Consider the following 20,746-nt stretch of genomic DNA (forward strand, 5'->3'; position numbering starts at 1 on the left):
TAAATTTTAAAAAAGTCAAATACTCAATATAAGGCCAAAATTACACAGACTAGAATAGCTAATTAAGTAATTAGAGTGCTGTGAAGAAGGCTGAATTTTATTTTCTGCCCTTTAAGGAAATTACTTCTCTGTACCTCATTTGGGAAATGTTATTATGTTATCCAGTATAATATTGTCTGTCTCCTAAGGCGGTCCTATCAATCAGATGAAATAGTCTATGTGAAGGATCACGTACAGGGCTTGACAGAAAGTATATGCTCACAAATACTAGGCACTTTTGAAGAAAAGTAACAAAACAAAACAAAAAAAAAAATCAATGCTTTTGAATGCAACATTGGTGAAGAGCACTGAATATCTCATGGATTGCCAAAATAACAAGCAAAACAAATCTGTCTTGGAGGAAATGCAACCAGCATGCTCCTTAAAAACAAGCATAGTGCAACTCCGTCTTTCATACTCTGAGCATCTTGTCAGGAGCAGCCAGTCATTGGAAAAGGCATCACACTGGGAAAGGTGGAAGATCAGAGAAAGAGGAAGACTCTCAACAAGACAGAATGACACAGTGACAACAATGGGCTGGAACGCATCAGAGGAGAGGAGGGTTGTGAGGATATGGCAAGGGTCAGAGTTGTGGCTCCCAGGCTCACTATGAGTCGAAGGCAACTTGACGGCACCTAATAATAACAACACTACTGTCATCGGCTTTACTGACACTTCTCAAAAAGGGAGCTGCATACACCATTAAAGAAATGTATTCTGCACATTTACCATGTACCAGGCCTTTGGCTTACAAAACAAAAAAGGCAGGGACTTCTAGCATCTCCCTGCTCTAAGAGGCACACATTCTCCAAGTTAACAAATAACATAATTTTACCATATAGTTTTAAGTGTATACCACTCAGAGTGGAATCACTCTTGGATAGAAAATTATTTTCATTTACCCAGGAGAAAACAGAATTATGAAAGAGGAGACCTCTTCATTTTTGTTTATCCAAAGACTTAACTACTTAAGTCCCTTTCCAAGCAAGGCTATTTTAAATATTTTCAACGTTACAGAGAACAGTATATAGAAACCCAATACAACTACAGACTATCTTTCTAAACAGCTATAATGCCGCCCTTTAACTTCTCCATAGGCACAAATTTCTCTGGAATACTCTCCTGCCAAGTTCTTTCCTCTAATCTCCTCTTACAAAATAAAACCCGACAAATGTTGAGGTATGCATTTCAAGCCTTCGGAACCTCCTGTGGGCACAGAGTCCATAAACCTCAGCTTCTCCCTCGCCCTTTCCACTTCTCCTGCTGTTCTACACTTCAGAGAGGCATCCATCACTAATCATCCTCATCATCACCTTGACTAAACACGTATGTGTATAGAGATAGAGATATAATCGTTGTATCCACTAAGCAATAAGGTTTGTTATACATCTTTTTTAAGTCTACACAGAGTTAGCCAGTCAATACAATTTCATTTTCAAGAATTTTCATCATCCTCAAGGAAGATCTTGTACCTATGAGCGGTTATTGTCCATTTCACCCTGGCAACCAGTAATATGCTAGTTCTAGCAACATCCCTGTTGTGGCTTCTTTCACACGAATGGATTTATACGATACGTGATATTCTGTAACTAGCATGTTGTTGTCAAAGGTCATCTACATATCAAACTTTTACTGATGTGGCTATAATATACCTGACGAGCCCTGGCAACAGAGTTTATTTAAGTATTGGGTTGTTAAAAGATTAGAAACTAAAATTCACCAGCCACTCCAATGGAGAAAGGTTAGGCATTTTACTCCTGTTAAAATTTACACCCTCAGCCACCCAAGGGAGGGTCACTATGAGTCAGAATTGACTTACTGACAAAGGGTTTGGTGTACACACTTTACCCACTCATCATCATGAATGGGCAATTTGACTGTTTCCATTCTGAGGCTGCTATAATACTACTATCAACATTAATCACTAAGTTTCATTTTTTCTTGGGTATTTATTTATTAAAAGTGGAAATGCTGGGTCATATGGTTCCTAACCTTTTGAGAACTGTCAATCTGTACTTTAAAAGCACCTTCGCCATTTCACATGCTCACTGGTAGTAACACGAGGGTCCCCATTTCTCCACTTCCTCACCAACACCTACTGTTCCCTGAATTTCTTATTCCAACTCTCCACAAAGGGGGTGAAGCATCTCCCCATGGCATTCACTTGTATTTTCCTGGTAGCTCATGATATTGAACCTCTTCTCATGTACTGGCGATTTGTTGTCCAGAACTTTGCGAAAATCTTGAAATATTCCAAAAGCAGGGTATATTTTCGGAGCTGAGGGCTGCTCTGATTCTGTTTTCCTGAATACCTAGGGTATGCCATGCCCCATGTTCTGGTATTCTGTCCAAGTAGTTCACACACAAATAACTCCATTTGCCTCTGGGCTGCCCACCACTGAGCCTAAGCTCTCCCCTCACACATAAGAGGATAATGCTAAGGTTAAGACTATGCCTAAAGCAAGTGGTGTTTGAGTTTGTTTTCTCTCTTTGAGCTGCAGATTGCCTGTACAGAGCATCTTCAGATTACACCCTCTTCAGTGGCTCTTTCTCCTTTTGCATTCATCCCTTGCTCCGTCCTTCAGATAGCTGCAATCAGAACCATTTGGGATCTACAGGACTGTTTGCAAAATTCTTCTGTACAGAAAGAGAACCTGCTGTCACCTAATGAAATCCTTTAACGTAAACATCACTGGGGCAAGCGGGACGTGACTGTGACCAGCAGCTCCTCAGTATACCAACTACAACGTTATCTTAAAATGAAAATGTCCATGCTTCACACAGTAAGCTGGGAAAATGGACAATCTTTAAAAAGGAAGATCCTCAACAAGTTGGACTGACACAGTAGCTGTGGGCCAAGGCTTACTTTACTTATACACGAGAATGAGACTGAGACTGAGACTGAGACTGAGAATGGTGTAAGACGGGACTGCATTACATTCTGCTGCACAAGGGTCATGAAGAGCTGGAGTGACTTGAAGGCACCTAACAACAACTGCCTGGTGTGCTGACAACTCTGTGGTTGCTCAGTCAATTCAAAGGTAGGCAGTTCAAATCCAAAAGCTGCTCCAAGTGAGAAAGATGAGCCAAGTCCTCCCATGAGACTTACAGCTTAGGGAGCTCTGGTGTCTCAGGAAAAGAGGTTATGCTGAAATCCCAAAGGCACGTGGTTCAAATCCACCAGCTGCTCTGTGGGAGAAGGATGGGCAATTTCCTCTTGTGCCATTTTACTGCTTCTGGAAACCTGCTGGAGGGTCAGCTATGGGTCAGTTCTGACTCAAAGACACACAACGACTACTTGCCTTTTGTTTCGTTGTTAGGTAACAAGTTGGCTCCAATCCTACACACAACACAATGAAATCCTGTGGATCATGTGGTTATTAAAACCCCCACTGTAAAAAGACTGGAGAGCATTATGCTGAGTGAACTAACTCGGTCTCATAAGGACAAATACTGTGTAAAATCATTGTTGTAAAAATAGAAGGATAACAAGTAAATTATGTATAGGCGCTCAAGGGGGGACAGGGTAGGGGTTGAGGGGTGAGGATAGTTAAAGGCCACATCACAGGGTTGCACAGTTTGGTGGGTGGAGGGAGGGGGGAAGGAAATGGGTTGCAGAGTTTGGTGGGAGGGAGGAAATGGGAAGAACCAGGTGAAAAGACCAGGTAATGATGGGCAAGGTCCAATGGTGCTTAAATTTTTAAAACACAATGCATAAGAACCACAACCTCTTCTGATTCTATGAGAGCAACACAACTACTGGTTCCAAGTAGACGATGAAGAATAACATAGTCCTTATGTACATAGCTTTTTTTTTTCCTTCAAAATTCATCTTGAGTTATCTATTATTTAGATAAAAGAGGCAAGGGTCTACTGTCATTTGTATACAATTCCTGTTACCTTGAAAAATAAAAATATTAACAGGAATACAGTGTGCTCATTTCTCCCTAACTAGTAAATTTCACTGTATACAAAGCTGTTTTCCTCACCAGATACTCTGCTGAAGAAGGAGGAACAATCACCTCCTGTACCAGCCAGATTCGATTTGATGGTACACACATAATAAAAAATAAAAAAAATATTTTTTTAAAAAAACTGTTTTCTTGTTGTCTTTTAAATGTATATTTTTAAAAATAATATATTAGGGGAGCTCTGGTGGCCTAGTGGCAAGGAGCTGCAACTACAATCCCAGAGGCGCACGGTTCAAATCTACCAGATGCTCTGCAGGGGAAGGAGGGACAATCTCTTCCTGTACCAGTCAGATCTGATTTGATGGTACACACACACAAAAATTAAAAATAATAATAATAATAGTAATACATTAAAGATCTGCAGAAATAGCTTTAGACTAAATATGCTTTCTATAAGAAAAGGCAGACAGAGATGTAATGATGTTTTTTTTTAATGTTTCAGAAGCCTAACTTTTTACATAGCAGTTATATTTCACTAGTGTTGATATTTGGCTAATGGCATAGCAAATAAGGATTCTGAAATACATATTTAGTGTTTGAAAATTTAAGACAGATAAAGGGCTGTTTAACATCTCATCTTGTATTCTGATAAATTGGCAAGAAAGGGAGATCCCCAAATCATATTTCTTGATGGTAACTTTTCAATTAATGTATCTAAGTTTTATTTGTAAATATTGTGTGTTCTAGTGTGTCTTAAGATTTCAAATCAATGAATGAATAAAAATCCAAAGTCTCTGTAAATGTTCATTAAAATTAATAAAATTTTAAAAAAGATTCCAAACAAAATGATCCCTGATTTCCTCAAATACCAAATAAGAGTCTGGAAAGCAAAGCAGACCATGCAGGAAATAGGAAATGCAGATATAGGTTTTGTATGGTTGCATATAATCTTTGCTCTTTTTAAGCTCTGCGAGCTCTGAAATATATTTTTTTGGTTACTTCAGTGTATTTGATAAGACAGCTTGATATTTCTATCAAAACAATGACTTTCAAACTGCAACAATCTTCATAGGAATCACTCAAATAAAATTCTCTTTAAAAGGAAAAAAGAAAACAAAACAAAACATAATGCTTAAGAATGACTGTATGAAACACAATGTGAATTAAGAATAGTGTGAAACACAATGTATATGAACTTCGTAAGCAAACCAAGTTTAAAAAAAAAAAATAGTAAAAAACCCCAACCCATTGTATAGATGCACACGGTTCTGCTCTGTGGAAGTCACACAACTACTGAAAGGACTTTCCGGACTTGTTCATGCAATCCTCTCTTGCACAAGCATATTATGTTTGTTGTATCCATGATTCCTTTATAAGCAGTTCTTTTTCTGTAGGCAACCATTTTTTTTTTCTATATGGAACGCTTCACGAATTTGCGTGTCATCCTTGCGCAGGGGCCATGCTAATCTTCTCTGTATCGTTCCAATTTTTTAGTATATGTGCTGCCGAAGCGAGCACGCAACCATATTTTTTAATGAAGTAACCCTGTAACCTTAGCCACAACTAACTGGACAAAGGATGAGTCCTGGATCCAATGACGGCAGCCAATGAGATGGCCTGTAATGAAAAGGCTTTCTGACCACACAACTGTGATCCTCTCTCCCTTATAGGGAACAAGAATATATGACCGTGGGAAGCAGAGAGAAGGGGAAGTAGCACCCAGACACCCAGCAAAAAAGGCAGTAAGCTTTATGACGGAAGCATTTACAGTGAGGGAAGGGGCAGTAAGCATTACAATGGAGGCATTTAACACCAGTGAAGGGGGCAGAAGGCATTATGATGGAGGCATTTACAGGGAGTGCAGAGGGAAGAAAGCATTATGATGGAGGCATTTACAGCGTGAAGGGGGCAGAAGGCATTATGACGGAGGCATTTACCGTGAGTGCAGAGGGAAGAATGCATGACGATGGAGGCATTTACAGCAAGTGAAGGGGGCAGAAAGCATTATGATAGAGGCATTTACAGCAAGTGAAGGGGCAGGAAGCATTATGATGGAGGCATTTACAGCAAGTGAAGGGGGCAGAATGCATTATGATGGAGGCATTTACAGCAAGTGAAGGGGGCAGAAGGCATTATGATGGAAGCATTTACAGTGAGTGAAGGGGGCAGAAAGCATTATGATGGAGGCATTTACCATGAGTGCAGAGGGAAGAAAGCATTATGATGGAGGCATTTACAGCGAGTGAAGGGGGCAGAAGGCATTATGATAAGAGGCATTTACAGCAAGTGAAGGGGGCAAGAAGCATTATGATGGAGGCATTTACAGCAAGTGAAGGGGGCAGAAAGCATTATGACGGAGGCATTTACAGCGAGTGAAGGGGGCAGCAAGCATTACGATGGAGGCATTTACAGCGAGTGCAGAGGGAAGAAAGCATTATGATGGAGGCATTTACCATGACTGAAGGGGGCCTGGGCATGGTGAACAACATGTCAGGTTGTAAGCCACAAAGTCTTCAATTAGAATCCTAGCTAGCTGCTCTGCAGGAGAAAGATGTGCAATCCCCTCCAGCACCGATTTACAGCCATGGAAACCCAAAGGAGGGTCGGCACAAGTAGGAATCAGCCGGTGGTACTGAGTCTGGTTTAGATGGAACTTTGAAAGAACCTTTGTGATGTAGCACTAGCCTGAGAGGTCAATGGTTTGAATCTACCACCTACTCCAAAGGAAAAAGATGAGGTAGTCTGCTTATGTAAAGATTTACAGTTCTGTTCTGTCCCAGAGGTTTGCTATGAGTCTGAAATTATTTGATGACCATGAGCCCTAGTAACACGGGTTTAAATATCAGGCAGCTGGAATCCTATGGGAGAGCCGCCATGTGTCAGAATCAAAGCAACAGCAGTGACATCAGAGGAGTGGATGCTAGCACTAAGATGCAGGGACCAATGCATTTAAACAGCAGCAGCACTCCCAAGGTATTAACTAAGGACAGGACAACGAAAGCAAGAACAGAAAGATTTCCAGGGACCGTAAACACCATAATGACAGTGTGCGCCATAACAAGCTTCTAACCAAAAGGTGGGCAGTATGAATCTACCATCTGCTCCAAGGGAGAAAATGAGCAGTCTCTTCCCATAAAGTCTGACAGCACCAGAAACCCAGCAGATGGCTCTGTAAGTCAGAACTGACTAGACAGCTATAGATGGTAAGCCTATGACTATGCCAGTCATGTTGTGGTGGTGGTGGTGGGGCTAGTATACCGTTAAGAAAAAAATCGACCCATAGCTGACTCTCATACACTTCACCGTCTTGGGGTTAAGAAAGTGTCAACAAGACACACACATACACACAGAAAGTGAAAACCTTAAAGAAAGTGACTGACACAACTGACAAACCTAATTTCAAATTTCTGCAAAATGAGCACAAGTTATAATGAAAAAAGAAGCCAAAGGAATCAGTTATTTGCCCTACATAACAGGCGTAAACCAGTAATACCAGAATATAGATTTAAAATTCCTCCTAAAACCTAATTAGCCAGTACCAAATCAATTAAGCCATTGTCATCTAGTGCATTCCAACTCATAAGCTTCCGTTGGGTTTACACGGTTATAAATCTCATCGGAGCACAACACCTCCTCCTTCTCCTTCAAAGCAGCTGGTGAGTTTGAACTGCCAACTTTCTGGTTCGCAGTCTAACATATAAATCATTACATTATAAGAACTCATAAATCACACGACTGAGCAACTCACAGAAAACCTCATTTAATATCACTTGCAATATAAAGTTATCCAAATCCACTAAGGATAAAAAAGGAAAAATGAAAACAATGAGATATCATTTTTTAATCTAACAGATTAGCATCTATTAAAAATCAGTCAAACTCAAAGGGTTGTTAACACTCTGGGAAATCTGAGTCTCTGCCCCCAGCACTTCCACACGCTGACAGTAATCTCACGTGCACATATATGTGCAAGCAATTTGTACTATGTGGCTGTTAGAGCATTGCTTTTGTGACAGCAAAGAATTAGAAAACAACCTAAACATTCATCAGAAGGGAAATGGGTAAATGAAATATAGTATATTCATGCAAAGATTCACTGTGCAGAAGTTAAGGGAAATATATGTACATATACCAATATAGACGTTGTTGTCAGGTGCTCCATCGTTAAGACTGACTCACAGTGACCCCATGTGACAAGGCAGAATTGACCCAGAGTGTTTTCTAGTCTGTCATTTTTACAGCAGGTTGCCAGTTATTACCCTAGGGGAGTGACCAGGCAGAATCAAACTGCTCATCTCTCAGGTAGCAGCCAAGGGCTTTACCATCAGCATCAAAAAATGTAAGAAGAAAGCTACAAAGTAGAGTATGTTCAAATAGGCCACAATACATAAATTCTTGAGGTATTAAAAACACTGTATGTTTTCTACTTAGCCATCTATTTGTGTTTATAAAAGAAAAAATTAACTTCTACAAATACATGCCAAACTCAAAACCTGGGGAACTTCTGGAGAAGAAATAAAGTGGTAGCACCATGGATGGTGGTCAAAGAATTTCCAATTTCTGTAACATTCTAATACACTCATAATGAAACTATCTATACAATTATTCTGTTACTGTAGTTAGATGTCAAGTTGACTATGACTTATCACAACCCTATGAACAACAGATCTGAACTTGGTCCTATTCTGTGCTACCCTCAAATCTCCATCATGTTCAAGTCCATGGTTGTAAACAATCCATCTCACTGAGAATTTTCTTCGCTGAACCTTTACCTTTCCCAGCACGATTATTCCCTGGGGTGTTCTATAAAAGGACAATTTGGAAGCAAGCCAAAGCATTCGTTTTCAAACATAGGTGTGTATCATTTTCTCTTCTGTATTTTTCTTTAGCTTTTCAATCTCCCTCCCTTATATTAAAAACAAACAAACAAATGGAAAGCCATATAAAACACTAAGACCCAGTAATGATCTGATCCTGATGTGCTCAAATCATGTGCTTTCATTGCTATTACATTATAAAAAAAAATGAGTAAACTGTCAAGTCAAAATTAAATTACACTTACGCATGTAAGGCAGCTTTTCTGGGCAGGGAAGGTATGGTGAATATGTGAAGTTTTCTGGCAGATACGTTGTCGTTTGGATTAGATAATCACTTGAACTACTGCCTTCGGGATAATCTAGAAGAGAGAAAAATTACAGCATAAAACCCTTGCCATTCGCTTTGTTCTTCATTTCGTGATAAATGCATCACTACTGACTCTAGGTAAAGACCTACAATCTGCAATCCACGAGTCCTTAAAAGCAATTACCCGCAAGGCACCAAGCAGGGCTAAGTGCAAGTGGCATCAGCTCCTCTCATTCACCCTGCCGGTCCCTGCAGCGTGATTTCCCGAGGGAGCCCTGCGGACAAGCCTGGAGAGAGGAGCAAGCCCTGAGCACGCACACAGACAGGGCAGTGTCACTGACAATCACAGACTCATGATCCAGGAACACCTGCTCCCGTCCCTCCTGGAGCCGGAGCTGGAGCCAGATCCTTAGCGTGAAAGCACAACAGAGAATCACTCACTATCAACTAGCCACAGTGGGCCGCCCCCAGCAGCTACACAGAAGAGTGGTGGGAGTAATGTTTTCTCACCATCTTACACTTCAAAAGCTGAGATTTACCCACTCGACTTGCTTCTTTAATACAGTCCCATTCTAAGTCTTTAAATCAGTCATTGCCAACCTGTGGGCTGCAGTTTGTGGGGAGCCCTGGAGCTACTGTCATATTAAGTCTACTACGTTCACACTCAGGAAATGATACAGCAGTTTGAGTTGGTGTAGAGTAACAAAGTTAACTCCCTGGAGCAAATCCTTACTCCAACACCTACTAGTTTTATGCTACAGGAAAAGGAACAACTTCATTTCATATCTGTAATTGGTATGTTCAATTAGGCCACTTACAGAAACACAGATGATACTAGTGCTTCATTCATACTGTTGCTCTGAACCTTCAATGAGATTGAATGTATAAAAGTACTCTGGACAATCCCTGGTTCACAGCAATTATTAGTGCAACCATGAGTGACTGATGAGATGAGCAACCGACACAACAACAGACATTCAAGGCTTTCTTGGAACTGTTTAGCGTTTGTTGGGTTTTTAAAAAAAATTATCATTGTGGTAAATGGGGGGGGGAGGGGAGTGTGTCTTCATAGTGACTGTATGAACAAAAAGACCTGAACATTTGTATAACTTTCATCATTTCCCTAAGTTCATAGGGTTTCTATATACAATCGTTATACATACCTACTATACGTGGGTAAAAGACTGAAGTTGTCCAAGATTTCATTTTACTTGGATCACCAATCAAAATTCATAGAAACAGTAGTCAAGGAACCAAATGATAATACTGCATGGGCAAATCTACTGTCAAAGACCTCTTATAAAGTGCTAAAGAGCAAGGATACCAGCTTAAAGCACCTGACCAAAGCCATAATATTTTCAAATGCATGCAATGCTTGTGAAAGCTGAGCAATAAATAAAAAATGATAGAAGAAACACTGATGGCTTTGAATTGTGGTGTTGGCAGAGTACTGAACATACTACAGACCACCAACAGAGCAATAAACCTCTCTTGGAAGAAGTGTGGCCAGGGTGCTCCTCAGAGATAATGTATGTGAGGCTGCATCTCACATACTTTGGGCATGCTGTCAGAAGGGGTCCGTTCCTTGAAAGAGACATCATGCTTGGAAAGGTAGAGGGTGAGAGAAGCAGTAGATACTTAAGGAAATGGACTGACACAGTGAATGTAGCAATGGGCTTTTAAAAGTACAGCGGAGATTGTGAGGGTGGCTCTATGTATCAGAAGCAACTTGTGGCATCTAACAACACAACATACACATTAGTTGTTGTATGCCATCGAGTTGGAATAGACTGATAGCTGAGTTTTCAGAGGCAAAAAAATAGCATGGTAGGAGACTGCCTGCCCACCTTTTTCCTGTGGAGCAGCTGGTAGATTCAAACCACTCGGTTGGCAGCGCAACTCTTTACCATTAGACCACCAGAGCTCTATTGTACATTAGTAAAAATATGAAATGGACAATAAAGATTAACCCTGGGGCAGTGCACTGTCAATGTGAGCGCCAAAGACTTATTTTATTATAATTCTGAAGCAGATCTTCAAGTAATTTCTTAGTATGATACAGCAAAATTCCAACAAAAGCATATTTTACTAGTCTGTTATAATTAATGTCTTTCATGAAAGTTTGAGGTGGTGCAAATCCACCAGGTGCCCTATGTGAGAATAACGAGCAATTTCTACCCTTGCAATTTATAGCCTCTATAAATCTGCTGGAGGGTCAACTATGAGTGAGTTCCAACTCAATACCAATGAGCTAACTTTGAGTTCATTAAAGTGTGGGAACCGCAGAATTGGGGAACAGCAAGGTCAACTGGCATAAGAGAGGGTACGACGACAACGTTCTAACATCCTACTGGTGAATGGTGACTGAGGTCTTGACAACTTCAGAGTAGCCATCTAAAGTATAACTATTATTCTCTCTGGCTCCAGAACAAAGATGAGGGAGGAATACAGTAAGAGACTGTGGGAACCCCTGAGAGCACAGTTCTTAGCTACCCTACAAACCCTGGAACAAAACTCACACTGTGGCTCAATTTTCAGGAAAAATACTGGCCTAGAAAATGTCTCGAAACATCAGGAGGGGCATTCATTCCTTTGAAAAACCAACCATACAGGGTTGGTTACTGTCAAAACAACAGTGTATTCCCCAGTGATAAAGTTTTAAAGGCAGGTTAGAAAGACTAAACAGAAACAAAAATTACAGGGAGGAAATGGGGAAAGCGTCATCATCATATTGTAGGGACTGTAATTAATGTTATGAAACAAAATATGTAAGCACAACTGAAAAACCAATTTGTTTTGTCATCTCTCATTCAATTCACAAGGGGGGGAAGAACAGCCTGGGCTCATTCTGCTATGACTCTAACTCATATGAAGCTAACACAATGTAAACTCGATGGGTATTTCTACAAAATCTGGTGGCAACAGCCGGTAACAGGAGAGGTGCACTCTATCATTCCTCACTCATCTACCCAGAACCCACTCCTATCGGGCCCCGATTCGAGTATTCAGTAGGATATAAATTGCATGGGTGAGGCTCCCCATCTTTTTCCCTCAGAGCCGCTAGTGAATTCAAACCAACAGAGAGGTTCCCTTTGGGGTGACAGCACAGTCTCCTACAAGCTACGCCACGAGTGTTCCTTTTATTCTAGTACACTGCTGACATGACTAAATCTTCCACAGAATACATTCATCACTTTCATTAGTTTTTAAATAACCAAACATTTTTAAATATGCCTTAGTAAATTCACATCCTTGGAGATGGTTTTGATGTTAAACATGTTTTATTTCAGGCAACAGCATATAATTGATCCTCAGGTGCTAAATTCATTGCTCCAGGCTCACAGAAATGCCTCGGGCCTCTGACAGTGAGGTGTCCAGAGGCATTTGTCTCATTTCAAAGCATTACTGACATGTAAACCTATGAATCTCTCCTCTACTAATAGCTGCATACCTCTTTTGACTGAAATGTTTATCACCTAGTAGTAAAGTACCTAGAACATAGTAGCAAAATCCTGCAAGTAAACACTTTACAACTGATTAATATAGATGGCTGTTAATGATTTAACCTTTTGGAGAACATACTGTAACAAGGCCACAAAGTCTTCTTCAACTGCAACAAAAGAGGTGAGCAGACATTACTGACTTCAAAGTTGGGAGTTTTAAAAGGTAAGCATGAGAGACGCATTTGGGACTGATTTACCACAACTCCAGTAAAATGGACACATTATTTCATCTAGTCAACAGAGAAAAAGCACAATTCTGGATCCCCTGCCTTATTCCTCCCTTCTGGAACTACATCCAGAGAAAAGAGAGATGGAAAGAAAAAAGCAGATGGACAGGTCCCTACTCAGCCTCTCTCAATGGACCTTAGGAGTTCAAGCAAAAGAGTCCAGACAATGGCTTTGTTGTTCCGCAAAAAGACTTTAAAATGAGTAACAGAATTTCAATGAGATTTCTAGTCTACCAATGGCTGTGTGCCTTGGTTTACCCATTCAACAAACTAGGAAGATGTACTTAGTGACTTCCAACAAACCTATCAAGTTATACCACCACATAACTTTTAATATCTGTTTTTGAATCATTCACAAAAATAGTCTATTTCTGTCTTAATAAATTATGAGGAAAGATGTAATTTCATTATGGAAACACACAGAATCTTTACAAAAATATCACTTATTACTTTTATCAAATGCTGCAGAACTTCAGGCTCATGGGGGAAATGCTCCTTTGGGAGTTGATTAGATAGTATAATTAATTCTATTAATCAATGGTAATTAATGTAATAAAATATCTGATCTGAGTTATTATAGGAAAAGTGTGATTTGTAAACTACCCCACAAATTAAAAAAAATAATATTTTAAAAAATGCTTCTGAAGTCAAATATACTTGTAAATATCACAACCTATTTAACATTAAGTGCTAAATTTTAAATGAGTCACCCTATGCTAATTAGTTGTTCCCTGGAGCTCAATTAGTTCTTGGTACATTATCTCCTTTTTGGCAGATTATGTCTGTGTGTGTCTGTGTGGAAATAGCCAATTGTATTATAAATAACAATGTTTTTCTCTCTCAGAAGCCTAGAGAACTTCATATATACTAAGATTTTTAAATATTGTATCTCCAAAATCTAGCTGATTATACTAATTATGTTAATTGTTTGATAAACGTCAGCTAAATAAGCACAACACAGCCTCACAGCTGCCTACTCACCCTCTCAATTTCTCTTTTTTGGTGGCTTATAGACCCCCAAGTTCATCCACGGCACCAGCATGTCCAGCACAGTACTTCCTACCTAGCACATTCTACGTGGCCATGGGGCAAGCAGAAATGTTGCATGAGATGCATGAGACTCCTTTGAGAGCTTCTCAAAACAAGGCACCTCACTTATTTTTCCTTTATCCCTGTTCCCTTCCTCTTTCCTAAGTACATACAGACTGGGGCCCCAGAAGTCATCTAAGGTTATGAGGTAGCTGTGACAGAGTAAAAGATGGAAAATGACTGAAAACTCTCAAAAAGCTTCCACAACAGCTACAAACTGGATTACCAGATTTTACTTAAGAACATAAAGCCTCAGTGTGTAAGCTGCTGCAGACACATCTCTGTTATAGCCAAACCTATTTCCCCACAGATCCAATGGCAAGACTGTCTTCTGAGAACAGTTTACCCTCTGTAAACAAATGGTATGAGAAGTTCAGAGAAACTAAGTTTTGAAACATGGTACAATGTGGATGGGGCTTAAAGACAGTCTGCTGAGAGAAATAAATCAGTGGTATGAGCTCATTTATATAAAAAGGCTACCACAAGCCAATACACAGAGGTCAAAGTTTATCAGTTGTTACAAGGAGGGGAAACCACTCACTGCCATTTAGTCAATTCTAACGCATGGCAACCCTACAGGATAAAAATAACTGCTCTGTAGGATTTCCAAACCTTTAACTGTTACAGAAGCCAAGAGCCATGTCTTTCTTCCATGGAGTAGCTGGTAGATTCCAACTTCTCATCTTTCAGAGAGTAGCACAATGTTTAATCCCGTGCACCACTAGGGCCAGGAGGGAGAACATTAAGTTCTTCATTATAGAGTACTGACTTTCCAGTTTACAGTGATGGGAAAATCACATTAGTAAAGGGTAGGGTTCCACAGACAATGTAAATGTTGCCAAAATGTACACTTATAGAAAGCTGAATAGGCAAAAGCTTTGTGGTAGATATTTTTGTAACGACAAACAACAATAAAGAATGGTTACTAAGACTGCTTATGTACAACCAAGTATCTCAGTGGATTTAGTTCCCTGCTGTAGGGTAATGGTTTCATGAGACATCTCAGTCTGATAATCTGCCCATTGCTTCTGTTCTACCTCCTAGTATCACATGGTCCCTGGAAGATTAAAATTGACAAGTAATCATCCAACGTACAATAGAGAGTATCTATACTTGGAGCAACAAAGGGAGAAGAGTCAGGAAAAAGAGGGAAATGGGATGTATGGTTAAATGCCTCCATGAATAACTGTCTCCTTTACCACGAAACTAGAACTAGATGGTGCCTGGCTAACATCATGAAGCAACAAGTTCAAAGATTCTAACAAAAAATTCTGAGCAAACAAGGGAAAATGTAGAACAGAATTTCAAATGCTCACGGAATCTAAAGGTCCTGCAGCCACAGGGGCTAGAAGAAATCCTAAAATTAGCGCCTTGAGATAATCTTTGAACTTTACAACAACAAAATCCCCTGACATCTTAAAACTAAACAAACATTTAGCTTAACTAGTAAATAAATGTCTGACACGAGCACTATGCTATTTTAAAAATCTATTTAGATGGAGTAAAATTAACAGAAACTCGAAAAAATTAAAGAAGCAATTTAAAGATAAATTTAGGGGGAGTGGGAGTGTTTTTAATTTAATAAAGGAAGAAGAATTTAGAAGAGAGGTGAGAATAGTTATATAACTCAAAGAACAGAATCAACATCAATGGGCCAGGTAGAAACTGTCAAACTGATGTATATTCTACTGTGAATTTTCTCAACAACAAAAATAAATTACTTTAAAAAAAACAAAACCAAAAAACACATTAACTTTGTGCCAAATTCCATCATTTTCCTGGCCATACACATTTATATGATTAAGGTCCTGGTTCAAATAAAATAATCTACCAGGACCCTTGGCTGGAGATAGTTTAATCTTCAAAAGTGAGAGTTAGCTGAGGGCAAAACCTGAGTTTAGGTAATGTGGCCTACTCCACATGACGAAAAACAGAAGTGAGGCAAAACTAGTGTATCAAATGGGAAGCATTCTTACCTGTACCATTGAACGTTGTGTTTTTGTTTGTGTACAGCCTGATCATATGTCCTATTGTTTTCACATTTTCTCTCAGCATTATACCTCGTGCTTGGACCATGAAGAAATACGTGTTGGCTATAAAGAGAAAAAAAGATAATATCATGACTCTTTTCCATAATAAAATACCTATTTGTTCTTAAGACAGTAAAAATAAAGTCATAAAATAGCAAAATTCATTTATCGTATACAATGATAATTATAATAAAACATAATGAACCCTTCTACTTGTACACTATAAAATGCACATAAAATTTTAAAAAAGAAAAAAACTTTTAAAAAAGGTATTCTATCACAGGCATCAGGTCAGAATTATGCAATTTACTTTCTCTAACAATATCACTGATTTCACATGCAAGCAAGATTCTACTGAAGAGTATACAAAAACGACTGGAACAGCACATCAGCAGAGAACTGCCAGAAGTCCAGGCTGGGTTTTGAAGGGGTCGTGGTACTAGGGATATTGTAGCTGATATTAGATGGATCTTAGCTGAAAGCAGAGAATACCAGAAGAATGTCTATCGGTGTTTCATTGATTATGCAAAGGTGTTTGACTGTGTGGATAACAAACTGTGGCTGACTCTGAGAAGAATGGGAATTCCAGAACATTTAATCGTGCTAATGTTAAACCTATACTTGGACCAAGAGGCAGTCATCAGGGTAAAACTGCATGGTTCAAAATTGGGAAGGGTGTACGCCAGGGATGCATCCTGTCTCCATACCTTTTCAACCTGTATGCACAGCAGATTAACCAAGAGGCTGGGCTCTATGAGGAGAAGTGTGGCGTCAGGATTTGGTGGAAGATCAATTAACAATCTGCGTTATGCAGATGACACAACCCTGCTTGCAGGTTGATTGAGGTTGTTCACAGCTTCAGTTTGCTCAGCTCCACAGTCAACACTCTTGGCACCAGCAGTCAGGAAATCAAAAAGCGTACCGTGATGGGAAAGTCTGCTGTTAGGGACCTCTCTAAAGTACTCAGGAACAACAGTGTCTCTCTGGAGACTAAGGTGCCCCTGATACAGGCCATGGTATTTGCAATCACTTGTTACGCATCAGAGAGTTGGACAATGACTAGGGAGGACAGAAGGAGAATGGATGCTTTTGAGCTGTGGTGCTGGAGAAGAGTACTGAATGTACAATGGACTGCCAGGAAAACAAACAGATTCATCTTGGAGAGGATTAAACCAAGCTACTCCTTGGAGGCAAGGATTCTGTGGCTTTGTCTGACATACTTTGGACACGTTGCAAGGAGGGACAGGTCCTTGGAGAGGGACATCATGCTTGGGAGGGTGGAGGGACAGCGCAGGAGGGGAAGACCCTCTATGAGGTGGACTGATTCAGTGACTGGGGTGATCGGGATGGGTGTGTCAGAGGCAACGCGATTGGCACAGGATAGAGCAGGGTTTAGGGCTGTTGTCCATAGGGTCACTATGAGTCACAAACGACTCGACGGCACGTAACAACAACAACAACAAAAGTTCTGTACTGATGTGTGCCATCAACTTAGAACCAATCCATAGCCACCATAGCCAATCTTCCAGCAGGTTTTCAGAGTCAGTAATTAAATGGGAGGAGATGGCCCATCCTTCTCCTGCAGAAGCAGCTGACAGATTTGAATCATGTGCCTTCAATATTGCAGCACAGATTCTTACCACTAGGCCACCAGAGCTCCCTTATTACAGAGATCTCTATTAAGGAGCTCTAATGACAATCTACAGTTAGGGACCTCTTCAGAGTACTCAAGAGTCACTCTGGAGACTAAGGTGTGCCTGACAAAGGTCACAGTCTTTGCAAGCACTTGCTACGCATCAGAGAGCTGGACAATGATGAGAGAGGATAGAAGCAGAATTGATGCCTTTGAGCTGTGGTGCTGGAGAAGAGTATTGAATATACCATGGACTGCTAAGGAAATGAACAGGTTCATCCTGGAGAGGGTTAAACCAAGCTGCTTCTTGGAGGCAAAGATTCTAAAGCTTTGTCTGACATACTCTGGACATGTTTCAAGGAGGGACCAGTCCTTGGAGAAGGATGTCATGCTTGGGAGGGTGGAGGGACAGTGCAGGACAGGAAGACCCTTTAGGAGGTGGATAGATTCAGTGACTGAGGTTAACACGTTGCCGCACTTTTTAAATTGACGATCGTGCTTAGAAACACATTTGCCATCACTGGCGGCAATGTGTTAATGGGGGTAGGTGTATCAAGGACAATAGGATTGGCACAGGATAGAGCAGGGTTTAGGGCTGTTGTCATATGGTTGCTATGAGTCACAGGCAACTCGACAGCATATAACAACAACAACAACGACAGTCAGCCAAAGAGAGGAAGGTCTCCAATGAGATGGGATGACACAGTGACTGCAGCTGAAATCTGTCGGAGATGAGGATGGCAGCAGGAAAGGACAGGGTTCAGTCTGTTGTTCAATAGGGTCACTATGAGTCATACACAGCCAACAGTACCTAACAACAGTGCCCCAGGGGTATGTAGTTGTAGTTCCAACCCAAAGGCAGGCAATTCTAATCCACCAGATTCTCTGTGGGAAATCAGTGGACAATCTCCACTTAAGAGATTTACAGCCTCTGAAAACTGACTGCTGAAGGGTCAGCTCCAACTCAATGGCAAAGAATGTTAATTTTAAATTTATTCTCCAAAACAAAGAGTCTATAAAACTTAGGGTTCCTGTTCTAACTATAAATGTATCACAAACCACTGTAACAGCCAGTGGTTGCGATGCATCTTGTATATACTCAATGTGCTGAAGTTAGATGATGTAGCATCAAGTTCTATCTTTGGTAATTTCAGAGTTAAAATCTCCAAAGTTTCTAAGCCTACTAACCAGAATTGTAACAAAAGAATAAATCAAAAGCAATGAGCATTCTTAAAGTTGGTCACTTTAATTCTTTGTAATAACTGTTTCAAAAATAAGTTCCCAATTCAAATGGATAAAAATGACAAAGCCAAACTGATAACCTAGAGCTGGGTTCCCTGGCAGCCTGGCCTACTCTGCTGCCTATTTATAGCAGAATTCATCGAATAAATTTGGGCTTGATCAGGAAAAAAAAAATGACAAAGCCCTGTATTTTTAGATGCTAAGCCTTCCTCAGAGAGGTATAGAACCAATGTCAGAAACTCTTCTCCTCATCATGATCTAAGATTCTACAAGTGCCCAAGATTTTGAGTGATGCATTGATGTTCACCCTGCTTGCTGCATAAAGAAGGCACAGTACCATATAATCTCTTAATTTCACTCTAAATATTCTAAACACAATGTAAGAGAAAAAGGGGGGGAGGGAGAGAGAGAGATATTCCATTCACCCAAGAGATTGAGAGGTCCATTATCAAGGGGAACCAAAAACAGTTAAGACTCAGTTAAACCCACTCTCATCGAGCCTGTTTTGACTCATGCTGGCCCTCTATCAGGTTTCCAGGGTGGCCCAGGGGTAAGGAATTGCACTGACAACCCAAAGACATGTGGTTTGAATCCATGAGCTGCTCTTTAGGGGGGAATAAGACAGGCAATCTTCTCTCAAGCAATTTACAGCCTCTGAAAAGCCACTGGAGGGTCAGCTCTGAGTTGGTTATAAGATGACAACACATAACAACTCAACAAATGTTAATAGAAGCTGTTTCCTCTTTCTCCCATGAATTAAGTGGTTGGACCTAAACCACTGACCTACATATAGCAGATATGCTGGTTAGCAGAACAGCACATAACTTATTACACAGCCCCATGAAGGTTCTGTCAACAAGGTCAAGATAAGCTAACTCTGAACACAATGAATGATGACCTCTAAACATGAATGTGCAGTGACAAAATTAGGAAGTCAACTACTTTTCTGAGCCCTATTCTACCTCATCAAGACAGGAGAGAACATAAAATCGTCTTTCCCCGTTCCATCAGTGTGAACCTGTTCTAAGAAATGATAGTGAATAGAACCAGCTGAGCAGCAGAGTACACATTTTCTTTCATCATCAATTCATGAAAAAGAGGTAACTCAAGAGTCAACACTTCACCTAAGTTTTGCCTTTGTAATTTTTAAGAGCATGTCTACATCCTTTCTACAAAGCAGTACTGTAATTAGATTTAAAATTGAGGTTGAATTTACTGTTCTGGGTTAAAAGAAATCATAGCTTTTATCATGCATTTGCTTTTAAATAGATGTTTAAAAGAGAGGGGGGGAAATTGCCAACTAAAATGTAGAAAAATATCCAATCAAACTAGACAGGGTAGGGGGAGAAGCATCATATGGATTCCCAGATCTAACTGGGAACAACACCTTTTATTATTTAATCCTGCAGTTGTTTATCAATCTGTTATCAGTGATGTAAGCATCCAGGACAGTTCTGCACCAAACTGCAAAATAAAAACATGTCAGAGATCAGCAGAACCAAACAGAAAGGAAAAAACCGAAGCTTCCAAAAATGATGCTCAACCATCCAAGGAGATGCTTGGTAAGAATATGGATACAATTTTGTGTGTAATGAAAATACAAGAATAAAAACTACAGGGCTTCACCAAATCTACTCATATATATATATCTACTGAAGAGGACCTCATGCACTTGCTGCAGAGGGTCAAGGACTACAGCCTTCAATGCTCAATGTCAAGAAGACAAAGATTCTCACCAATGGACCAATTGGTAGCATCAGGATGGATGGCGAAGAGATTGAGACGGTCAACACTCTTGGCACCAGCAGCCAGGAAATCAAAAAACATATTGTGATGGGAAAGTCTGCTATTAGGGACCTCTCTAAAGTACTCAAGAGCAACGGTGTCTCTCTGGACCCTGATACAGGCCATGGTCTTTGCAATCACTTGTTATGCATCAGAGAGTTGG

The 20,746-nt window shown here is 40.2% G+C and overlaps 1 protein-coding gene across 1 annotated transcript in view; it reads right to left on the bottom strand.

Moving 5' to 3' along the window:
- The window catches only part of B4GALT6 (UDP-Gal:betaGlcNAc beta 1,4- galactosyltransferase, polypeptide 6), a 70,597-nt gene that overhangs the window by 26,364 nt on the left and 23,487 nt on the right, over window positions 1-20,746 (bottom strand). Inside the window, exons 2-3 of the mRNA XM_006899554.1 lie at window positions 15,870-15,986; window positions 9,013-9,126 (exon numbers count right to left, since the gene is read on the bottom strand). Coding sequence (XP_006899616.1) covers window positions 9,013-9,126; window positions 15,870-15,986 — 231 coding nt within the window. The remainder of the gene's footprint in view (window positions 1-9,012; window positions 9,127-15,869; window positions 15,987-20,746) is intronic.

Source organism: Elephantulus edwardii, unplaced genomic scaffold, assembly GCF_000299155.1.
Source record: "Elephantulus edwardii isolate Elephantulus edwardi_28Jun2011 unplaced genomic scaffold, EleEdw1.0 scaffold00261, whole genome shotgun sequence".
Taxonomy (NCBI): Eukaryota; Metazoa; Chordata; class Mammalia; order Macroscelidea; family Macroscelididae; genus Elephantulus; species Elephantulus edwardii.